At 47.7% G+C, this 21036-nt stretch overlaps 1 protein-coding gene across 1 annotated transcript in view; it reads left to right on the forward strand.

The window, feature by feature from the left end:
- Positions 1–884: 884 nt before the first annotated feature.
- The window catches only part of LOC307075789 (transmembrane protein 266-like), a gene marked incomplete at both ends in the record, with an annotated part of 31798 nt that continues 11646 nt past the window's right edge, over positions 885–21036 (forward strand). Inside the window, 4 exons of the mRNA XM_079736484.1 lie at positions 885–943; positions 2371–2562; positions 19444–19598; positions 20936–21009. Of these exons, the coding sequence (XP_079592610.1) occupies positions 885–943; positions 2371–2562; positions 19444–19598; positions 20936–21009 (480 nt within the window). The remainder of the gene's footprint in view (positions 944–2370; positions 2563–19443; positions 19599–20935; positions 21010–21036) is intronic.

Raw genomic sequence — 21036 nt, forward strand, 5'->3', positions numbered from 1 at the left:
GCTAGTCCATATCCTTGCACCCACATGCCGTGAGTGTGACGGTATACGCTTGGACGGGTGGAAAGAGGTTGATGGTGGAGGGACGCTGGATAGCACGTGTCTGTCGCGAGTTGTACAGTTTCCTGTGCTGATCGCCTTGGACGGATTCCAGGTGTTCTACTGGGATGCAGATGAGAGATGGAGGGGCGGGCATTGAAGGGAGGGTACATCAATGTGTGGCATGTGAATGTGTCTGGAGAGGCTGCTCTTTGTTTCTTCAGCACAAGAGGCGTGATCAACGGGCCTAGTTCAACTGACTCTGTACGCAATTGGCTGCTTGCCGTCGCTTCCCTGTTGTTCCTGTGTTAAACCAGCCAATATTGCGCCAGGTGGGAGGCCAGCTTTGTGATTGGCTCCCGCAAAAACGTTTCGGAAGCAGAAAGAAATGTATTGCTCTTCTCCAGACCCTTCTGCAGGGTGAATTCAAATTGCTGGGGGGAGAGAGGTTTATCAAGGGTCTACCAGGTGCATGTAGATACCTTGCTGAGTACGCAACTTAATCTATAATCTATAATATTTTTCTCTATTTACTTAACATGTCTATTAGGTACATGTAAGGTATGTGTTGCATCCCCCCCCCCCCACATACACACACACGTCAAGCGTATTTGCAGTATTCTGTGTTGAATACAGTTTTATGTCTGCATTACATGAACATGTGTTGAGAGTATAGGGCAAACCTGCAAATCCGGTATCGGAAGATGAAGGAAAGCATTTTCTCTCCCCCCCCCCCCCCCAACAAATGACTAGCACTCCCCAGAGTGTGGAAGATAGGCTTAAAATACCTTCTGCGGGCCGAGAAGATACGCTCACACCCGGTACAGATGTTTAGTGGGTTACATGACATGGAACCCTGCCAGGAGGGCGTTAGTTCTGCTGCTCTCAAGATGCTGTTTCTGTTTCTGTGAGTGCTACCAACCTCACATCATTTGTTGAACACAGTTGTCAGAGGAATTACAATTTTAATTTAAAGTCTGAGCAAATGCCTTGTTTGCTCGTGAGAGATTTAGGATTGAAAGTGGGGCAAATAAAGCTTTTCCAACAAATACATTACCTATGGTGTGTGTGGTGTGGTGTGCATAGCAGTGACATTTCATTGCATAAAACCCCTACCCTGATCTGAGTAGAGAACAGAGACAGCCTTCTGGATGGCTAAATGGACACGGAATGAGACTGGATCTGTAGTAGAACAAACTCCTACTTATGTGGAGTGGTTGTCTCTCCTGCGTTCCTCCAGTTCCCCTCTTGTATCAACATCCTCTTCCTCATCCTGCCTTATTCAATAAGAACCTTTCACCTCCTGTCTTACCTCCTGAGACAACACATTCTCTATCCATCCATCCATTCTTAAATCTAACCTTCCGGCCATCTATTCAGTCATCCATACAGCCATTCATAAAACCATCCAACTTTCCATTCATTCATCCATTCGTTCATCCAGCCGTCCTCTAACCGCTGATAACCCCCCCCCCTTTTAAATTAGTTTTCCCCGTAATTAGACCGAGAGAGAGAGAGAGAGAGAAAGGTAGAGCGAGAATAGGCCATCCACTCCAACCGACAAAGGCAGGAGGGTGCCCGTGGTACGTCACAGCATAAGATGACACAACAAGCATCTGCTCCAGCTCTAAAAATACCCTCCTCAGGGGCCACACTGCACGCAGTCTGTCTGTAACCACTGTGGTGGAGAGTTCACATGTCGTAGCACCTCTCAGGGTCTCCCGGCAGGCTTCAGCCCCCTGTCTTTCCCACCTCTTGGACCCCGAGTCTCATGTCCTAGTGTTCACCTAGCGCCCATATTGGTTCCATCTTGGTTTCTAATTGGTTCTAAATGCTAGCTGGTTTGGGCCACTTAGTGGGGAATTCCGCGTTACACTTCTCTTTCAATCGATGGTTTCTAAAATGTAGCACGTTTGCTTGCGTTTGTGATACTTTTTCTGGGTTGTATCTGGTGGTTGATTGCATTTATTCTAGGTCGCTTGGAAAAAAGCGTCACCTAAATATATGCAATGTATTGTAATGTCTGTTTTTTACATTGATCATATGAGAAGCAGGCTAAATCAATCATTTCAATATGATATTTGACTGGTTTATTTTGGTTCAAACAAAAAACAGGCTGTAAAGCACGAAGACAAAAAGTATATAGATCTTCTGATGTGTAGTTTCTATCATGTCTAATATGATTTTCTTTGTGTGTGTGTGTGTGTGTGTGTTTGTGTGTGTACATGTCTGTTTGAATGTGTGTGTGTGGTGTGTGTGTGTGTGTGTGTGTGGTTCGATATATGTGTGTGTGTGCATGCATGCTTGCGTGCGTGTGTGTGTGCATGGATCCAGAGACATAGACCACAGCAGACTGTCTGAGCTGGAGATCATCTCCCAGCCAGTGGAGGATGAGGGCCCGTGCATGGGGCCCCCGGTCCAGCTGGTGAGCTACGGCTACAGGGACCTGCCCCTGACCGCCCTGGACCTCTCTCTGGCCGGCTCCCAGCTCCTCTCCAACATAGACGAAGACGAGAGCGGAGAGGGGTAAGTCCAGCCTAGAGAGGCCCCCCGATGGGGGTAACCCGTCCGGTCCAGTGGTACTGACTGACAGACCAGGCGCTATACAGACACACAGGAACACCATGGATTACAATAAGTGCAATAAATGCAACAACCACACACACACTGAAGCATGAATACAAACCCATCCCTGTAAGCACACACACACACACACACACGCACACATGCAAACAAACTCACACATAAACGCAAACCCAAACACACACACACACACACACACACACACACACACGCACGCACACACACACACACACACACACACACACACACACACACACACACACACACACACACACACACACACACACACACACACACACACACACACACACACACACACATGCATAGTGTAAAGAGCATGGCTAACGTGGTAATGACTATCTACTGCATCTATTACCAGTCAAATATGTGATCTTTGTCTTGGTTTTGTCTTGTTTCTCTGGCTTTCTTTGTCTTCCTCTGGCTTCAAAGAGAGGTGTGTTGCTCAGAGAGTTAAATGCTTGTGCATACAGTATTCCGCCTGTGATGTTACTGCAAGCCAGGGGTTCGGCCAAATAAGGTTTCCTGTCCGTTGCCAGCTGAGAACGCACAAACGTAACCCCCAAATAGGTTCAAATTGGATTTGGTTCCCTGGGGCAAGGCACTAGATGACCTTTACTGATCCCAGGGCTAAAATGTTACTAAAAACAGAGACCCTAACCGTCCCTTTGCTGAAGGTTACGTGGCCGAGCGTTCAGCCATCTGAGATTAGAGATGAGTTTGCTCAACCCCCCGGGATCTGTCTCCCTCCTGATCAACACATTAGTCTCCATGTGTGCTCTTAAAGCAAAGAGACTGTGGTAGTCATCGCGAAAGTCATCCACCTTTTCCTTAAGCTCTTAATGAAATGAAATCCCCCCTCGACACACAGTTCAAGAGCTTAAGATTGCGTGGATCTTGTTACATCCTCACCTTCACTGCAGTGTAACCGGAGTGCTAATCTCACGCATTCATCACTAGGACTGGATTCTGCGTCTGGTCTCAGACTGGCGATGAACTCCATCCATAGCATGATGGGCAGGTGAGGGAGTCAAGTAGAACCAAGGCGTTTGTTTGCTTGCCTCTCAAGTCGGAAGAATTCCCATGAAGGCAGGAGATGTAAAATAAGGAGACCCCCCCAATGGTATTTTATGTGATTCCCCGTATATCAGTAACGTCCGTTCAACGAAGCAAAGGGCGATGGCTACGGTGGAACTGTATTGCAAGGCACAAAAAAAAGACAGTGACCTGTGAGAGCAGCTGGGATGATGTCAAGAAGCGAGGGGGTACCAGGCGATTCTGCTGCATCATTAGCAGCAGGGATGAGTCAAAAGGGAGGTGTCAGTCAGGGGCCCCCTGGGACCAACACTGGCTCTTCTTTTCTGTGGATTTCAGCACAACGCCGGGCTGTGTGTGATTACGTCTGTGTTTCTGGCTCCTCATCACTGTATCGATCTTCGGCTGCTGGATAGACAACCGGTGTCATCTCTCATGACACACCTCCATCATCACCTTCATCATCCTCGTCATCATCATCGATAGCCTCTTCATCATCATCATCATCATCATCATCATCAGCTTCATATGTCATCATCACCATCGGCATTATCATCATCATCTCTGTCATAGGTATTATAACATTATGGGCCCTATTTTGACGGTCTGAAACACAAGTGAGAAGCGCCAAGCGCAAGTAGCTTTGTGGGCGGTTCTATGGCGATGTCGCTAGTTTATGAATTTCAAACTTCAAATGGCTCAGTTTATGGCCAAATAATATGGCCTGATTCACACATGGAATAAGGTTTTCTTCCACAACTTCAGAAATACTGAGTCCTCAAATAAATTTTGGCAAAGAAAACTTAACACACATATGATATGCGGTAATTGGGGTTCTATTTAATGATACAGGCAATACATTATAAACATCGTTTCTTATCAGTATTGTATTCATTATCGTTATCGACTTGTGTTCCTAATATGCATGTGTCCCCCCGTTAATATACATTGCCATGGACTGTATTATGCGTTACGTGTTTAGTTTGCGTGTGTTTAAACAGATGGACGCACACACGTGCGACCGCATTCATTAATTCTTTTGCACAAACACACACGCGCGTCCGCATTTATTCATTCTTTTTAACACTCACTCGCGGTAAAACAATGTTTTCTCATGATCAAATACTCATCAATCCTAAAAGTTATGGGCATGTACACGATGTCTGTGTCAAGAAAATATGTGTTTGCTGTACGGTGTTTGCAGATGCATTGATTTAAAAGTACAACTTATTACCGCTGTATCAGCTGTTCTTTCCCAAATAATTTACCAAGAATGTGTGGCTAGGTAGATGAGAGAAAAGTGTAAAGTGCAAAGTGTATGCACAAGCAACATTATGCATGCGCCCTTAAAATAGCATCTGAACAACGCGCCACTGACTTTAAACCAGGTATTTCCTGGTTTGTGGTGCAAGTGGTTTCTGAAACTGCAAAATAGCACCAGGGAACGTTTGCGCCAGAACACGCCTCCTCCTTTCGCCGAACCGCCCCTCGGGGCGCAAAATCATTCCCTAATTTACCGACGTGTGGCGCAGGAGGGAAAAGAACGCTCTGCGCCAGTTGCAAACTAGCAACGACACATGCGCCAGTGAGAAAGTCAATTGCGCCGGATGCAAGACAGGGCCCTGTGACACTATTATCAGCATCACAATCACTTTAATTTAAATTCTATCTTCATCATCACCAGCACACTACTCTCTTTCAGCAGCAGGACCACCACCACCACCACCCCCCCAGCCACCATTACCATAACATCCTCTTCCTCTTTCTTGCCCTTGGTCCTCTTCATCACTACATTCCAAGACCGCCTCATTTGGCCAAAACCCCCGACCAAGCCGGTTCTTCTTAGTTGACATTCTCCACACGTGTGGAGCGCTGCGCATCATATCAAACACGCTAACGCCATCCGACACCAGCCCAGCCCGGGCTCCCTGGGGGGGCTGCTCTAAGAATGCAGGCGAGGAGGCATCGCCAAAGCCACCTTTGAGCGTGCTGATCCTCCAAGATGGAGTGAGGTGCTTGAGATGCTAATCAACAGCCATCGCCGCTATTATGCATCTGGGAGGGAAGTCTTCAGCAACCCTCTATTTATTGGTATTAAACTAAGCAACTTTATTCCACCAAATTATCCCGTATCTCCTCCCCGAACGCCAAACGCTTTTTTGGCTTTACGTTTCAGCTTATTCTTTGTTTCGCTAATGAGTTTGCCAAGTTTGCTGCAACTCGCCTCAACACCTCGTATTCAGAAAAGTGTGAAAATAAACACAACTGTCATGAAAGGCTGGAAGTGTTTATTAGGCCGGGCTGTATTTTAAGACATTACAACTCGTCACACACATGTAGTCTAAAACAGGACTTTACATTCTGGGTAGAACAACTTCGGTTGTGAGTTAATTTCCCCCCGCTGAAATCAGAACTCGGGTCTCTATGTTTAGCTGAACGCTGTCAGATTAGTGTGTTTATGTCTGCAGGTTTGTGTTGTAATAGTCTGGTTTGGGGGAAGGGGGGGGATCGAGCTGTGCGTATTAATCAACAACAAAAGGCGACTATGTCAGGCTGCCAGCCTATGATGAAGCACCCGGCCGGCAGCCATGTTTGCATATTACGCACTGTACCGAGGTGAAGGTGGGGCTGACCGTTCTCCATCACTCCCACTATACACACACACACACACACACACCAACATGCACACCAACACGCACGCACACACACACACACAAACACATGCACACACAAACACACAAACACATATACACATACACATACACACACACATACACACACACACACACAGACACACAGACACACACAGACACACACACACACACACACACAAACACTCGCACACACACACACACCCGCACGTGTTTACGCACACACACCTCACTTAAGGATTCAGAGAAAGGCAAAGCAGTCATTCTACGGAACATTTCCCGGAACTGATGCAGACAAATTAACACCCTGGCTATTGACACTGAGTGGTTGACATTGAGAGAGACAGACGGACAGGAATAGAGAGACAGAGAGACAGGCAGAAAGAGGCAGCGAGAGCCAAGGAGAGCAAGACACTGTATGAGAGATACAGAAATAGTATGTGTATGAGAGAGGCCGACAGGGACAGAGAGAAATAAAGTCATACAGAGAGACGTAGAGAGAAACAGAGTGTAGGAATTTTGTCTCCCCTTGCTGCTCATAATCTTTCATAACGTTGCTTCACTTCATATTTCAGTTGATCCTTGACTCTATCCCTCAGGAGTTATGGTTCCTCTACCCTTAAGCTGTCACCCTTCCAGACTTCCAGACGGTTGCACTAATTTCCTTCTTTCACTCCTTCCTTTCTCCTCGTTTCCTTTTTATTTGACTATCTTTACACTAACAAGATTACACTAACTGTCTCTGTGTTTTAAAATGTGCCATCAGCTATGAGTGAGGTATCCACTATCCCCCTATCCTGTCTATTATAATTAGGTTAAGCCGTGACCTTTCTCTGACCTTCCTCCATCATGTCACTAATTGTAAAACACCTCCCTGTTTCTTAAGATCCTTAGTCTCTTCACCCCTCAGCCCCGACACATTGGCCCAAAACCCCTTACCGGCTACTCCATCATGGGACCAGCAGCCCACAGGTAACTTCACAACTCCCCCCCCCCCACCCCTCCACCCAATACCAGCTGAGATAGGGTTGATGAGTCCAAGCACCAGAGCCCATTGTTGTTGTCTCGTGTAGAGTTGAAAGCGTTGTCGTGGGCGACATTGAAGGTGTAGCAGGAGGTGGTTTGTTTATTTCTTTATTTCCTCCAGTCCGCCGTGGATGGCCAGGTGCAGCGTTGGCAGTTTGCGGGTGCCCGGTGGTAAGTGGGATGTAGTTATTAATAGAGAAGGTCCATCCATCTTCCTGTCCCGCGAAAACGCTGGGAGGAGACCGCACCTCCTCTTATCACCCAGCGGCCGCTCCTGTTCAGCCCCTCCTCTTATAACCAACCGGCCGCTCCTGTTCAGCACCTCCTCTTATCACCCACCAGCCGCTCCTGTTCATCACCTCCTCTTAGCCCTCACCGGCCGCTCCTGTTCATCACCTCCTCTTAGCCCTCACCGGCCGCTCCTGTTCAGCACCTCCTCTTAGCCCTCACCGGCCGCTCCTGTTCATCACCTCCTCTTAGCCCTCACCGGCCGCTCCTGTTCATCACCTCCTCTTAGCCCTCACCGGCCGCTCCTGTTCAGCACCTCCTCTCAACACCTCCTCTTATCACCCACCGGCCGCTCCTGTTCAGCACCTCCTCTTATAACCAACCGGCCGCTCCTGTTCAGCACCGCCTCTTATCACCCACCAGCCGCTCCTGTTCAGCACCTCCTCTTAGCCCTCACCGGCCGCTCCTGTTCATCACCTCCTCTTAGCCCTCACCGGCCGCTCCTGTTCATCACCTCCTCTTAGCCCTCACCGGCCACTCCTGTTCATCACCTCCTCTTAGCACCTCCTATTGGCCCTCACCGGCCGCTCCTGTTCAGCACCTCCTCTCAGCACCTCCTATTGGCCCTCACCGGCCGCTCCTGTTCATCACCTCCTCTCAACACCTCCTCTTATCACCAACCGGCCGCTCCTGTTCTGCACCTCCTCTCAGCACCTCCTATTGGCCCTCACCGGCCGCTCCTGTTCAGCACCTCCTCTCAGCATTTCCTCTTAGAACATCCTCTTAGCACCCACCAGCTCCCCTGTTCAGCCGCTCCTGTTCAGGAGTTTAACTGTGTGGAAGAGGAGGAGAAAGGTGTGTGTGTGTGTGTGTGTGTGTGTGTGTGTGTGTGTGTGTGTGTGTGTGTGTGTGTGTGTGTGTGTGTGTGTGTGTGTGTGGAGGAGGAGGAGAAGGGTGTTTTGAGGAGTTTAACTGTGTGGAGGAGGAGGAGGAGGAGGAGGAGAGAGGAAGGGGGGGGTTAACTGTGGAGGAGGAGGAGGAGGAGGAGGAAGGTGGGGGTTAACTGTGGAGGAGGAGGAGGAGGAGGAGGAGGAGGAAGGGGGGGGTTAACTGTGGAGGAGGAGGAGGAGGAGGAGGAGGAGGAAGGGGGGGGTTAACTGTGGAGGAGGAGGAAGAGGAGGAGGAGGAGGAAGGTGGGGGTTAACTGTGTGGAGGAGGAGGAGGAGGAGGAGGATGGTGGGGGTTAACTGTGTGGAGGAGGAGGAGGAGGAGGAGGAGGAGGAGGATGGTGGGGGTTAACTGTGTGGAGGAGGAAAGTGGGGGTTAACTGTAGAGGAGGAGGAGGAGGAGGAGGAAGGTGGGGGTTAACTGTGGAGGAGGAGGAGGAGGAAGGTGGGGGTTAACTGTGGAGGAGGAGGAGGAGGAGGAGGAGGAGGAAGGGGGGGGTTAACTGTGGAGGAGGAGGAGGAGGAGGAAGGGGGGGGTTAACTGTGGAGGAGGAGGAGGAGGAGGAGGAGGAGGAGGAAGGTGGGGGTTAACTGTGTGGAGGAGGAAAGTGGGGGTTAACTGTAGAGGAGGAGGAGGAGGAGGAGGAGGAAGGTGGGGGTTAACTGTGGAGGAGGAGGAGGAGGAGGAAGGGGGGGGTTAACTGTGGAGGAGGAGGAGGAGGAGGAGGAGGAGGAGGAAGGTGGGGGTTAACTGTGTGGAGGAGGAGGAGGAGGAGGAGGATGGTGGAGGTTAACTGTGTGGAGGAGGAAAGTGGGGGTTAACTGTAGAGGAGGAGGAGGAGGAGGAGGAGGAAGGTGGGGGTTAACTGTGAGGAGGAGGAGGAAGGTGGGGTTAACTGTGGAGGAGGAGGAGGAGGAGGATGAGGAGGAGGAGGAGGAAGGTGGGGGTTAACTGTGGAGGAGGAGGAGGAGGAGGAGGAAGGGGGGTTAACTGTGGAGGAGGAGGAGGAGGAGGAGGAGGAGGAGGAGGAGGAAGGTGGGGGTTAACTGTGTGGAGGAGGAGGAGGAGGAGGAGGAGGAAGGTGGGGGTTAACTGTGTGGAGGAGGAGGAGGAGGAGGAAGGTGGGGGTTAACTGTGTGGAGGAGGAGGAGGAGGAGGAGGAAGGTGGGGGTTAACTGTGTGGAGGAGGAGGAGGAGGAGGAAGGTGGGGGTTAACTGTGGAGGAGGAGGAGGAGGAGGAGGAGGAGGAGGAAGGGGGGGTTAACTGTGGAGGAGAGGCCGCTGGTCCATTTTGTGGTGATGCAGGAGATATGATGGGGTTCTGTAGTGTACGGGCATAAACGTGTCCATCTCTGCAAAGGCATTCAATCCTTTGTAAGAGAGCCTTCAAAGTTGCAATCATGTGTTCATTTGAAAATATATCAAATTTCTATATGTTTAATATAAATCTGGTATAAAAAACATGGGACTTGGGCTTATTGAGGATTTTGACGGAATGAGTGATGGTAGGCCATTATGTATAGTTCATAATGGCTCTTATATATCGTATATAAGGGCCTGCCATCCAATGTGAAACTATTTGATGTGTTACTGAGTTTGACCAATGTCTGAGGCTACATGTAGGCATCGCTGAGCAAGATGCCTGGAGCCTTACCTGTTACAAAAATGTATCCAAAATATATAAATAAAATAGCTAAATTAATATTTATAATTACCACCGCGTCACAATACTTGTTAAACAGCCAGCAGTGGGTTCACACTAGACTAAATAAAACCAAATCGCTCCTCTGAGGCTACAGAATACCTCCTAGATCACAAGGCAATCTGAACACTCGCTGTTAGCACCATTAGCATACCAGTGGAAAGCATGAGTCACTAGCTTGTCTCCTGTCCCCTCCGCTACAAGGACACACCTAAGCAGATAGGAACTATTCCCCCCCCCCCCTCTGAGTGATGACTAGGCTGTTCTCTAACCAACAGACGCTGCTGAACTACAGTAGGGTGTGTGTGTGTGTGTGTGTGTGTGTGTGTGTGTGTGTGTGTGTGTGTGTGTGTGTGTGTGTCCATGGGGGGGGGGGGGTTCTAGCTCCATGAGCTAGACTAGTCCCCCCGCCCTCCACCCACCCCCTGACCGTATGTAGGTCAAGCAAGGAGTGTTGAGGTCTGGAAAATGAAAGTAAATGGCCCAACGTCATCTTTTTCTTTGGTGCGAGTAAAAGAGGGGAGACACTGTGTTTGATACGGGCAGGTGAGCCAATAGCCAAACGCTGTCCACCCTCTGTATCGGTGGTTTGAAGTTCCAAGCATGACAAGCATAGTTCTTTACACTTTCGACCCGGCAATAGGCTTATAGCAAAACCATGACCACATGCCCATTTCCATCCCATCTACCCTGCCTCAATGATCAACCCCACCGAAAGGGGCCTTCAGGAAAAAGGGGCGGAGTAACGAATTGACTGCAAGGCAACATTGTGACATGGGGATGAAAGAAATAAAACTGAATGCATTAACAAAAATATAAAAAACGGCATTGTGAATAATTGCAATAACCTGAAAGTCTGTATTTGTACAATTACAATGCTGACTACTTATGTTGACCTCGAGATTTGTTATGTTATGTTATAACTTGACTTATTTTCAACAAAATGCTCAAGGTGTAACTGACGTCACTGTAGTGTCCCTCCATACATCCATTTGCTTGTGGAATGTAAGATTTGTGCTTCAGAGTTTTTCATTCATAGTTTTTAATTGATCTTCGTAATTAAGCAGCAGCCCTGCCTAGTGCACGTGGTTGGTTGATAACCTGTTCCTCTTTTCTTTGCACCTTCTCCCTCCTCAACTCTCACAGGAAGAGGGTTATATACAGGGCCAGACTTTCAACGTCCGTTTTGTGGAATAAGTTGTTCTCTGTGGGGTTGATGACCGGGAGAGCTTAATTAGAGAACAGGAACAGGATGTTGTCTTCTTATAATCAACCTGGGAATAAGTGGCCATTTTGAAAATCAGCTGGCCTCTTCAACCCTTAAACTCAGGCATGGATAGAGGCCCCACTGTTATGCAAAAAAAAGCTAATGTTAGTTGTTGACTACCGGTAAGTTGTTGATGACCGATGACCTTAATTGGTCTCACTCTTTTTGGATGATTGCTTACTGGGAGATATCACCTTGGGTATTTAAAGGTAGATAAGGTTTATGGTATGATTCACAACCGTCATAGCCTCTGCTTGTGTTCAACTGTGGTCATGTGATAAGTTGATGTTTCTGCTTTGGTCATGTGACAACTTGACTGGAAGCAATAGTACTATTGTTATATACTTCACTTTTTTCAAGTAAATAAAATGAATTATTTTAATTGTTTATTTTTCCCAAAGAGGAAAACACAATATTTGAGTTGGTTATATATATCCATCCATTATTTGGATAGATACACAAAAAAGGAAGACTTATGAATAATAATAAACAACAGAAAGTAAGATAAGGACATAGTATCAAACTATGGTAAAAAGATTAAGTAAAAATAGTAAATCTTATATTATTTCCATTGAGGATTCTTTCATAAGTCCACAAAGTGTGTAGAAGAAACTCCAGTAGATTGGTGAGATCTTTCAGATAACTTGATTCCGCGTATACTGCCGCAGGTAGACTCTTGGCTCTGCACTGTGCTGATGTGTTGCAATCAATGGTGCGGGAACATGGGTAATGGGGAACCTTTCAGATGTAAAATTAATTACCTGCAACCTGACAACATCAGGGGAACTCAGCATATATTTTGTGCTTGCTAGGGAGGTTCTTCCACGCTTGCTTTAGCATGACACATCTAGTGTGTGTGTGTGTGTGTGTGTGTGTGTGTGTGTGTGTGTGTGTGTGTATGCGCGTGTACGCAGATGGTTGCGTCTGTTGTCGATCCTTTAGGCTCCCCATTTGTTTCTGGGGAAGGATATGAGTAGACACACCGGTATTCCTTGGTGTGATTGGTCGATTTGTCGTAGGAGAGATTGCATGTCTGGGTGATGAGTTGTATATAGCCTGAAGCTTTGGGTAAGATGATGTCCCTCCACTCTCTTCTACCATCCCAGTTCTTTGAGGGCCTCCTAAACGCAGTTTGTCAGCTTGTTCTCTCTGGCTGTTGATCTGTCTTTTGGTGTGAATGAATTCCGTCTAATTAGTTACATCGTCATCACGGCGATGAAGTGACTATTTAAAAAGTGTGAAGATGTCAGAAATAGTCACTCACAGAACACCAGCAGAACTGCAGAGCCAGATAGAGAACCAAAAATCCCCTCAAATCGACTTCACTTCAAAACTGGCTATAGCTGTTGGAAATCAGCAAACTCCATAGAGAGTTTGCTGATTAATAATGAAAAGGCCAGCCCTTTATTGTTCGCCATCTCTCTCTCGAGCCATTGGCTCAAAAGATCTCAGCTCTCCCTTTATTGTGACGATATATTATTATACTTGGATAGAGTTCCACAATCCCTCCCGCACGTCCTGAACATATTCCACCAATTTTGTAGTATATCCAGTTATAAGATGAACCCCAATAATTCTTCCCTATTACCACTAAACAGATCAATGATGGATTGAGGTGGGCGGATGGGGTGATTAAGTGTCTCTGAACACTATTATTGTACTTTTATGAATCCTCCTCATCAATAAAAAAAATTGTGTCTATATTGAACAAGCTATCTATTTGCCCAGTCATTCAATGTTCATATGCAATAACGGTAATGAGTATTGGTATTAGTATTTTTAATTTTATATATTTTTATTATTAAAAAAACCCTGTTTTTATATTGACTATAAACATAACAGGAATATTGTGGTCTTAATGTTAAATAATGACTTAATTAAGTAAAGCAGATTTTCTAAAGGACACAAGGAGGTGCCTAGCCCAGCCAGCCTTCATCATCACTCTTGAATAACGTTAATCTCTTTTATTCAAGTCTCATCAAGCGTTATTGATTGTTCTTGGCACATTGACCGCTACATAGAAAGCAGCTGTTACTCCGGCCAGTCGGATCAAAGACCCTAATAAAACACTTTACTGTGGATGAAGATCATTTACAGAGGTTGGGCAGTTGGTCAGATCACCCGACTGGGGAGCAGGTTAGACAGAAGGAGGGGTTAGACACTGTCATTATAGAAGAGGTATAGGTTAAACAGTGAATACAGAGGTCAGTCATTAAGGAGCAAGTAGGGGTTAGACAGTGAATAAAGAGACTGGTATTTAAGGAAGAGGTAGGGGTTACATAGTGAATACAGAGACAGGTCATTAAGGAGCAGTTTGGGTTTAAACACTAAATACAGAAACGGGACATTAAGGAGCAGTTGGGGTAAGACAGTGAATACAGAGACAGGTCTCTATCGAGTTGTTAGGGGTTAGACATTTGAATATACTGACAGGTCAATGTAGAGCAGATAGGGGTTCGACAGTGAATACGGAGACTGGTCGTTAATGCGCAGTTGGGGGTTAGACAGTGAATACAGTGACAGGTCATGAAGGAGCAGGTAGGGGTTAGACAGTGAATACAGTGACAGGTCATTAAGGAGCAGGTAGGGGTTAGACAGTGAATACAGTGACAAGTCATGAAGGAGCAGGTAGGGGTTAGACAGTGAATACAGTGACAGGTCATGAAGGAGCAGGTAGGGGTTAGACAGTGAATACAGTGACAGGTCATTAAGGAGCAGGTGGGCGTTAAACAGCAAATACAGAGACTGGTCATTATTGAGCAGGTAGATGTTTGACAGTGAATGCAAAGACAAAGAGTATCTCTTAGGTAACCTCCACAAAATAATGGCAGATCTGTAGGAGCGAGTGCAAAGAACATCAAAAGCAACACAATGGAAACTACACGATACAACTGTGCAGTTTTCTCTAGTGAAGACACGTGGTTGCTGCGAGCCAGTCTTAAATGATTCCACCCAAGGCATAGCCGGTTATCCTCAAGCTTTTCAGCACTGTAATGCTTCATCACGGGGTTTGATCGGCTCGGTCAGCCAGCGACATGCTCTGATCACCGTCTTCACGCTCGAGGCTCCCTCCTCCTTCCGCTCTCGGCATGACGGCTATCGATTGATGCCCCCGCTCCTCTTGATTTAATCTGCTCCCCCCCACCCCCCTTTTCCCCCACACTCCATCAACAGCAGCGACAGGAGGCACTGACAGCTAAATCAACCTGCTTAACACAGAGCCAAAGGGAGGAGGAGAGGGAGGAGGTGGGAGGAGAGAGAGAGGAGGTGGTGAGGAGGGAGATGGGAAGGAGGAGGAGATGGGACCCCCTCTTCCGTACCACTACATCAACAACAGTGGCAGGACCCACTGCCAGCTAACTCAACCTGGCTAAGATGAAGCAGAAGGGAGGAGGAGGACGTGGGAAGGAGGTTGGGGAGGAGGAGGAGGGAGTCTGAGGTGGCGTGGAGGCAGGATACGTGGGGAGGTGAAGGAGATGGCGTGGAGATGGAAAGGAAGTGAGAAAGCAGTGGAGGAGGGAGAGTTGGGGGTCAAAAAGGAGGAGGTTGGAAGGAGTTCAATGAAAGAGCACAGTTAAAGGTCCAAAATTCTTCAATTGAAAATAGGCAACAAGATAGGGGATTTTCACTTCCAAACATATAAATTGCATGTCATGTGCTGTTGTTTTCAGATCTAGGAATCAGTATAGTTCACTACTTTTCCCCTTAATTTCAGGTGATGTGTGTGTGTGTTAACAGTTTTCCTGTGTACGTGCGATAGTGACTATACTGTGTGTGTGCTAGTGACACAGAGAGGTGCTTGATTTGTAAGAAAATACTAAAATAACAAAATATTTTATATATTGAAAACAGATATTATTTCCGCTAAAGAAAATATTGTTTTAGATTCTAAGGAAAAAAAGCCTGTTATACAAAGCTATGTCTGCTATACATAAATAACAGACTGCTGAAGGCTGTAATTGACCAATCAGAATCGAGTATTCGATAAAGCTTTGTAATAACTGAATGCAATATCTAATAGCGTTCATCTTCTTCTTCTTCTTGTTATAACATCGTCCCCAGGCATATCCCTTGGAGAAGAATGCTTGGAAGTGAATGCTTGGAATGTGTGTGTAGGGGCAAGAGGGAGAGAGGGAGGGATGTGCATTTCCGTTACATGTTATAGATATTATTTGTCTAATTCTTTGTCCACAAACTGTATCTTTTATTCTTTGATCATTCAATATTTCTCTTCCTTTCATCGTTGTTGTTTTTCTTCTTCTTTTCTGGTTCTCCTTGCTCCTGGGACTTAAAACTGACGTACACAGCTCTCATGAAGTAAGAGAAGGTGTATGGTGGGTCTGTAATTCTCCCGATCCGCTCCGAGACCAGCTTGGGTGGGTTGCCATTTTTGTACCTTCCTGTTTGTTACAGGTTTGTTCATCGATGGGCAAGCATGTGTGAGTCTACCAGTGAATAATGTGTGTGTTTATCGCTGGCGCAGATTATATCACTGTTAAAATTCTGATTAAGACTCAGATACTAGAGGGATTATGAACACGGAGCAGGTTTGACTGCTGTGCTAGTTGATGCATTTGCAATCTGCACTAACTGCATGACTGAACTATTAATATCAAGGAGGACGTGGCATATGTGCAAAGGTGTTCTGCAACATACTTCCATTAGATTTACTTCAATAAATACAATAAAGTTATGGTGATACGACATTTATTATATCATATTAATGTACCCTACTATTGATTATTCTTTCATTAATAGTAGAACAAACATTATTTAGTGTAAGATAATTATTTATTTGTTAATTTAGAATGTACTTTACATCTAACTCAATGAATCCAAAAAAAGATGCTAGAATCAAAAGTTCACTGTTTGAGTCTACTTAACTGGGCGGAACATACAATAGCATTTCAACGATTCTTGTGAGCTTCGGTTGAAATGGCCTCGACAGATTGCATATAATCATTTTAAAGACCCAGCGAGGTGTCTGTAAGTGGACAAGGCGCCCATGGCGGCCTCACACACGGGCTAGGACGCTACTTAGCATGATCGCCAGCTAGCACGCTCGCCACCAGCATCCAGCGAAGCTAGCCAAGACCAGATTCCTCACCATCTGGAGCGCGTGCCGACATGCGGCATCACCTCCCGACGCCAAGAAAGACGATTGCTAACGGCGTGATTATGCCTCTATTAGATTAGCCACGCGCCACAGCCCCCCGTGGCTCAGCAGACAGCCAAGCGCAAACCGATGGGATGGTGAAGCGATCTAGTCGACATCTGCTGAAGGCATGAGCCCTCAGTGGTGCCAAACATCACGCTGCTGCCCGGGTTTAGGTGTGACCACGTATGGGGAAGACAAAGAGCTCTTACCTACCCACTCTCACCTTCGCTGGACGGCGTGACTCATCCTAGTTTTACCCTTCTCCTCTCTCTACTCCAGCCCACTTGGGTTTTACCCTGGCTTGTTGAGGCCTAGGGGTTAGGGTTATCATTTGGCAGGGGGGAGCCCTTTGAGCCTGTGATTCAAAAAGTACTACACCGATTACGCTGGATCTTTTTATTGTTATTGGGCCATTTGAAAATTCAACTCCACAGCCAAAAGTGGCTCCATTTTTAGACATTTGGAAAATGTGTTTGTATTTAAAAGACCCCTTGTTTTCGCCCTGACTAAGGAAGATATACCTTGTATACGTGGTTATTTTACATTTTAGGCCGATCCATCTAAATCACACCAGTCTGTCAGTTCCTACCAGACACATGCCAGGAGATGAAGACAGAGAGAGAGGGAGAGGAAGAGAGGGAAACAGAGAGAGAGACACATAGAGAGAGAGAGAGAGAGAGAGAGAGAGAGAGAGAGACAGAGAGAGAGAGAGAGAGAGAGAGAGAGACTCAATGCCAAGGCAAGGGAGGCGAGGACGGAGCCAACTTTCCACTCCAGCTGGAGAGATGCTGAGAGGCAGGTCAGTTTCCACAGCTCCCACTGGCCGCCACGGCAACCGTCATAGGACAGACTCGCTTGGTTTGAATAGGCTAAGCTATGAATAGGCGATTAATTGAATCAAATAAACAGCTTATAATGCTCAGAAAATAGCCATACATTTCCTAAACCTCATCACAACCCAAATGTTCCATCAAGGATTAATAAAGTGCAACTGATCTTATTTAAGATTTGCCTTCTGCGGTATAAAGGATTCTGCAACAGCCGGGCACCCTGAAATGCATTGTCAATATCAAGTCAATATCAATATCAATCTTCCTAACACAATGAATGACTGTATTCCATACAAAGGCAGTTAATACAGTCAAGAGTAGAAGCCCAAAGTACATTGAGAGAGGGACTCTGCTCTGGGATGTATGTACATTCAGCTCAGCTCGGAGCACCCTCCTCTTTAGAGGGCTGCCTCCACACAGACCCCCTTCTTCCCCTTATATAAAGGAACTACAATTACTATGCTGGTCACAGCTGGGCTAGTAGAAGCAGCCGTCAGCACACAGAGATGTCACTGTCCCGTCCACTTTCAATGCAGTCTCTGAACAGCCCCACCCTCACCACCATCACCACCTCGAACACCACCACCACCACCACCACCTCGAACACCCCCACCCCCACCCCCACCACCACCACCACCAACACCACCACCACCACCACCAACACCACCTCCACCACCACCACCACCACCTCGAACACCCCCACCACCACCACCACCACCACCACCTCGAACACCCCCACCACCACCACCACCACCACCACCTCGAACACCCCCACCACCACCACCACCACCACCACCACCACCTCGAACACCCCCACCACCACCACCACCACCACCACCTCGAACGACCCCACCACCACCACCACCACCCCCACCACCACCACCACCACCACCTCGAACACCCCCACCACCACCACCACCACCACCACCAACACCACCTCCACCACCACCACCACCTCGAACACCCCCACCACCACCACCACCACCTCGAACACCCCCACCACCACCACCACCACCTTGAACACCCCCACCACCACCACCACCACCACCTCGAACACCCCCACCACCACCACCACCACCACCACCACCTCGAACACCCCCACCACCACCACCACCACCACCTCGAACACCCCCACCCCCACCACCACGAACACCCCCACCACCACCACCACCACCACCTCGAACACCCCCACCACCACCACCACCACCACCACCACCTCGAACACCCCCACCACCACCACCACCACCACCACCACCTCGAACACCCCCACCACCACCACCACCACCACCACCACCTCGAACACCCCCACCACCACCACCACCACCACCACCACCACCACCACCTCGAACACCCCCACCACCACCACCAACACCACCTCCACCACCACCACCACCACCCCACCACCACCACCACCACCTCCAAGCCTCCGCCTGCACCATCCAATTCAACATTTTACATTTTTTCTGTCATGTTAGAATACAATGTCTGTTAGAATACAATTTTAACCTTAGTGACTTTCTGAATTTATTCAGATATGTCATTAAAGAGCAGGAAGTCAAGCTTCTCAAGAATGCCAGGTTAGGACATTGGGGATTGAACCCGGTACTTATTGCCTCGGGGCTGAACACCATAGCCACTTATAGTCCCATAGTCCTTATCTGTGTATTCTGTGTATTTCATTATTAGTGTCAGCGATCTTCGTACGGCCAAAATAATCAGAATAACAGGCTGGGATCGGTTTGTTTATTGATTTGTGTCAAACACTAAATTGTATGTATTGTATTGTATAAGCTTTAATCAGTTGATCAATACCATTTTCTGACGGTTTTCTTACTCTTCATCTAGTGAAACGAGATGCCTCCTCTCGAGGCTGTTGGAGAGCTTGAATCGGGCCAGTGCCGGGTTATCAGACACCAGACCTCCCCGTCTAACCCCTCTCCTCTCCCCCCCCCCCCCCCCAGCTCTAACTGGCTGAGGCCCTGCTGTGGCCGCCGCGTGGCTCTGTGGCAGGTGTGTCTGCTCAGCGCGGGCTTCAACTGCATCCTGGTGGCCTGTGTTCTCCTGGTGGTGCTCTTCCTTGCCCTGGAGCTCCTCATAGACACCAAGCTCCTGCAGTGTGAGTATCACACAGGTCACGGAGAGTCGGTTTGTTAGTCACGATGCTGCTCAGCGCTTTGGCTCACTGCGCTGTGGTGCCCAGAGCAAATTGCCTTGTCGGGACAAATGCAAAGTCATTTCATAGAAAGTACAACTTCAGTCGTGGAGTTGAGATATTAAACGTAGCTACCAACCAACCTGTACTTCATTCAGCTACCTGTGTTACCTGTGTTTATTTATTATATGCATACTTGTTTATATGCGTATAATTATAACTAAGTCACTGTTAAATCCCTCTTGATTGCTGTAAGGCAAATGGAAGCCAGCATTACGTGTTTTCTGCAACTTTACAGTTTTTTAATATAGTGGGTACGACGGGTGTCGTCAGTGTATAAATAACATCTCACTATTATTATCATCCCCAGTCATTTGTGCGGTAAACTAAACATTTGCTCGAAACCGGGCAAGGGGTAAGCGCATGTAAACGCCAGCGCTTTACACGTAGCAAGCAGCACGGCAGCTGTGGCCTCGGGACCCACAGGCACCGAGGAAGCCAAACAGACCTTCCCTCAGACATCTCGTCACGGGGAGACACTGAGTCACTGTAACACTCCCTCCACCTCGCTCCTCCTGTGTCTCCTTGCCTTGTCTGAGGGCAGCGTCTGCTGGTAGACGCCATGTAGTGGCCGAAGGAGAGGGATGGCGTGAGGAGGTTTTTAATGAAGCCCGGGCCCCTTGTCAGTGGTAGAAGGTAAATGTCCCCATCAATTACGGAGCACAATTCCAGGGCTAACGATAACGGCGGCACCGCGCTCCGGGACAACGGCACCCCGCCAGTCAGTCCAGATGTATTACAACCCACCTCTTCAGTGGCTGCCAGTCCCTGCAAGACCGATGGAGGGATCCGCAATATGGCTCGTTGTGGCAAGGCGGGGGTAAAGGAGATTAACCCCCTCATGGAGATGGGAGGGGGGTGTCTGTGCCGGGGTTGGGAATGAATGACGACTCTCAAGAGAGATAGTGATGGAGGAAGGAAACACCGGCACACAGAGTTACCAGAATGGGAGAGCGGTGGCCTAGAGAGAGAGAGGTGGCGGAGGATGGCTGGATGGATGGAAAAGGCGAAGGTTGAACGTAGAATTATACTTTAAGGCTCGTGCCATAGAGATTGTCATCTCACTGGGGTTAAGGATTCGTCTGATCGAAAGGAAAAAAACACTTTAAATCATTTGTCAGACACATATCCTAAGGGGATTACTGAGCACATTCAAAGCATGGTATTAATATCGGAATGACACAGAATTGCTCCGTGCTATACCACCAATGTCTGAAAAACACCACATCTTCTCTCTCCAGTTGCCAATGCTTTCCAGTTTGCCAGCATCATCCATTGGATCAGCCTCATCATCCTCTCCCTCTTCTTCTCAGAGGTAAGTTGCGACTCCATGACTTTTAAT

The sequence above is a fragment of the Pollachius pollachius genome (assembly GCF_949987615.1).
Source record: "Pollachius pollachius genome assembly, chromosome: 5".
Classification (NCBI taxonomy): domain Eukaryota; kingdom Metazoa; phylum Chordata; class Actinopteri; order Gadiformes; family Gadidae; genus Pollachius; species Pollachius pollachius.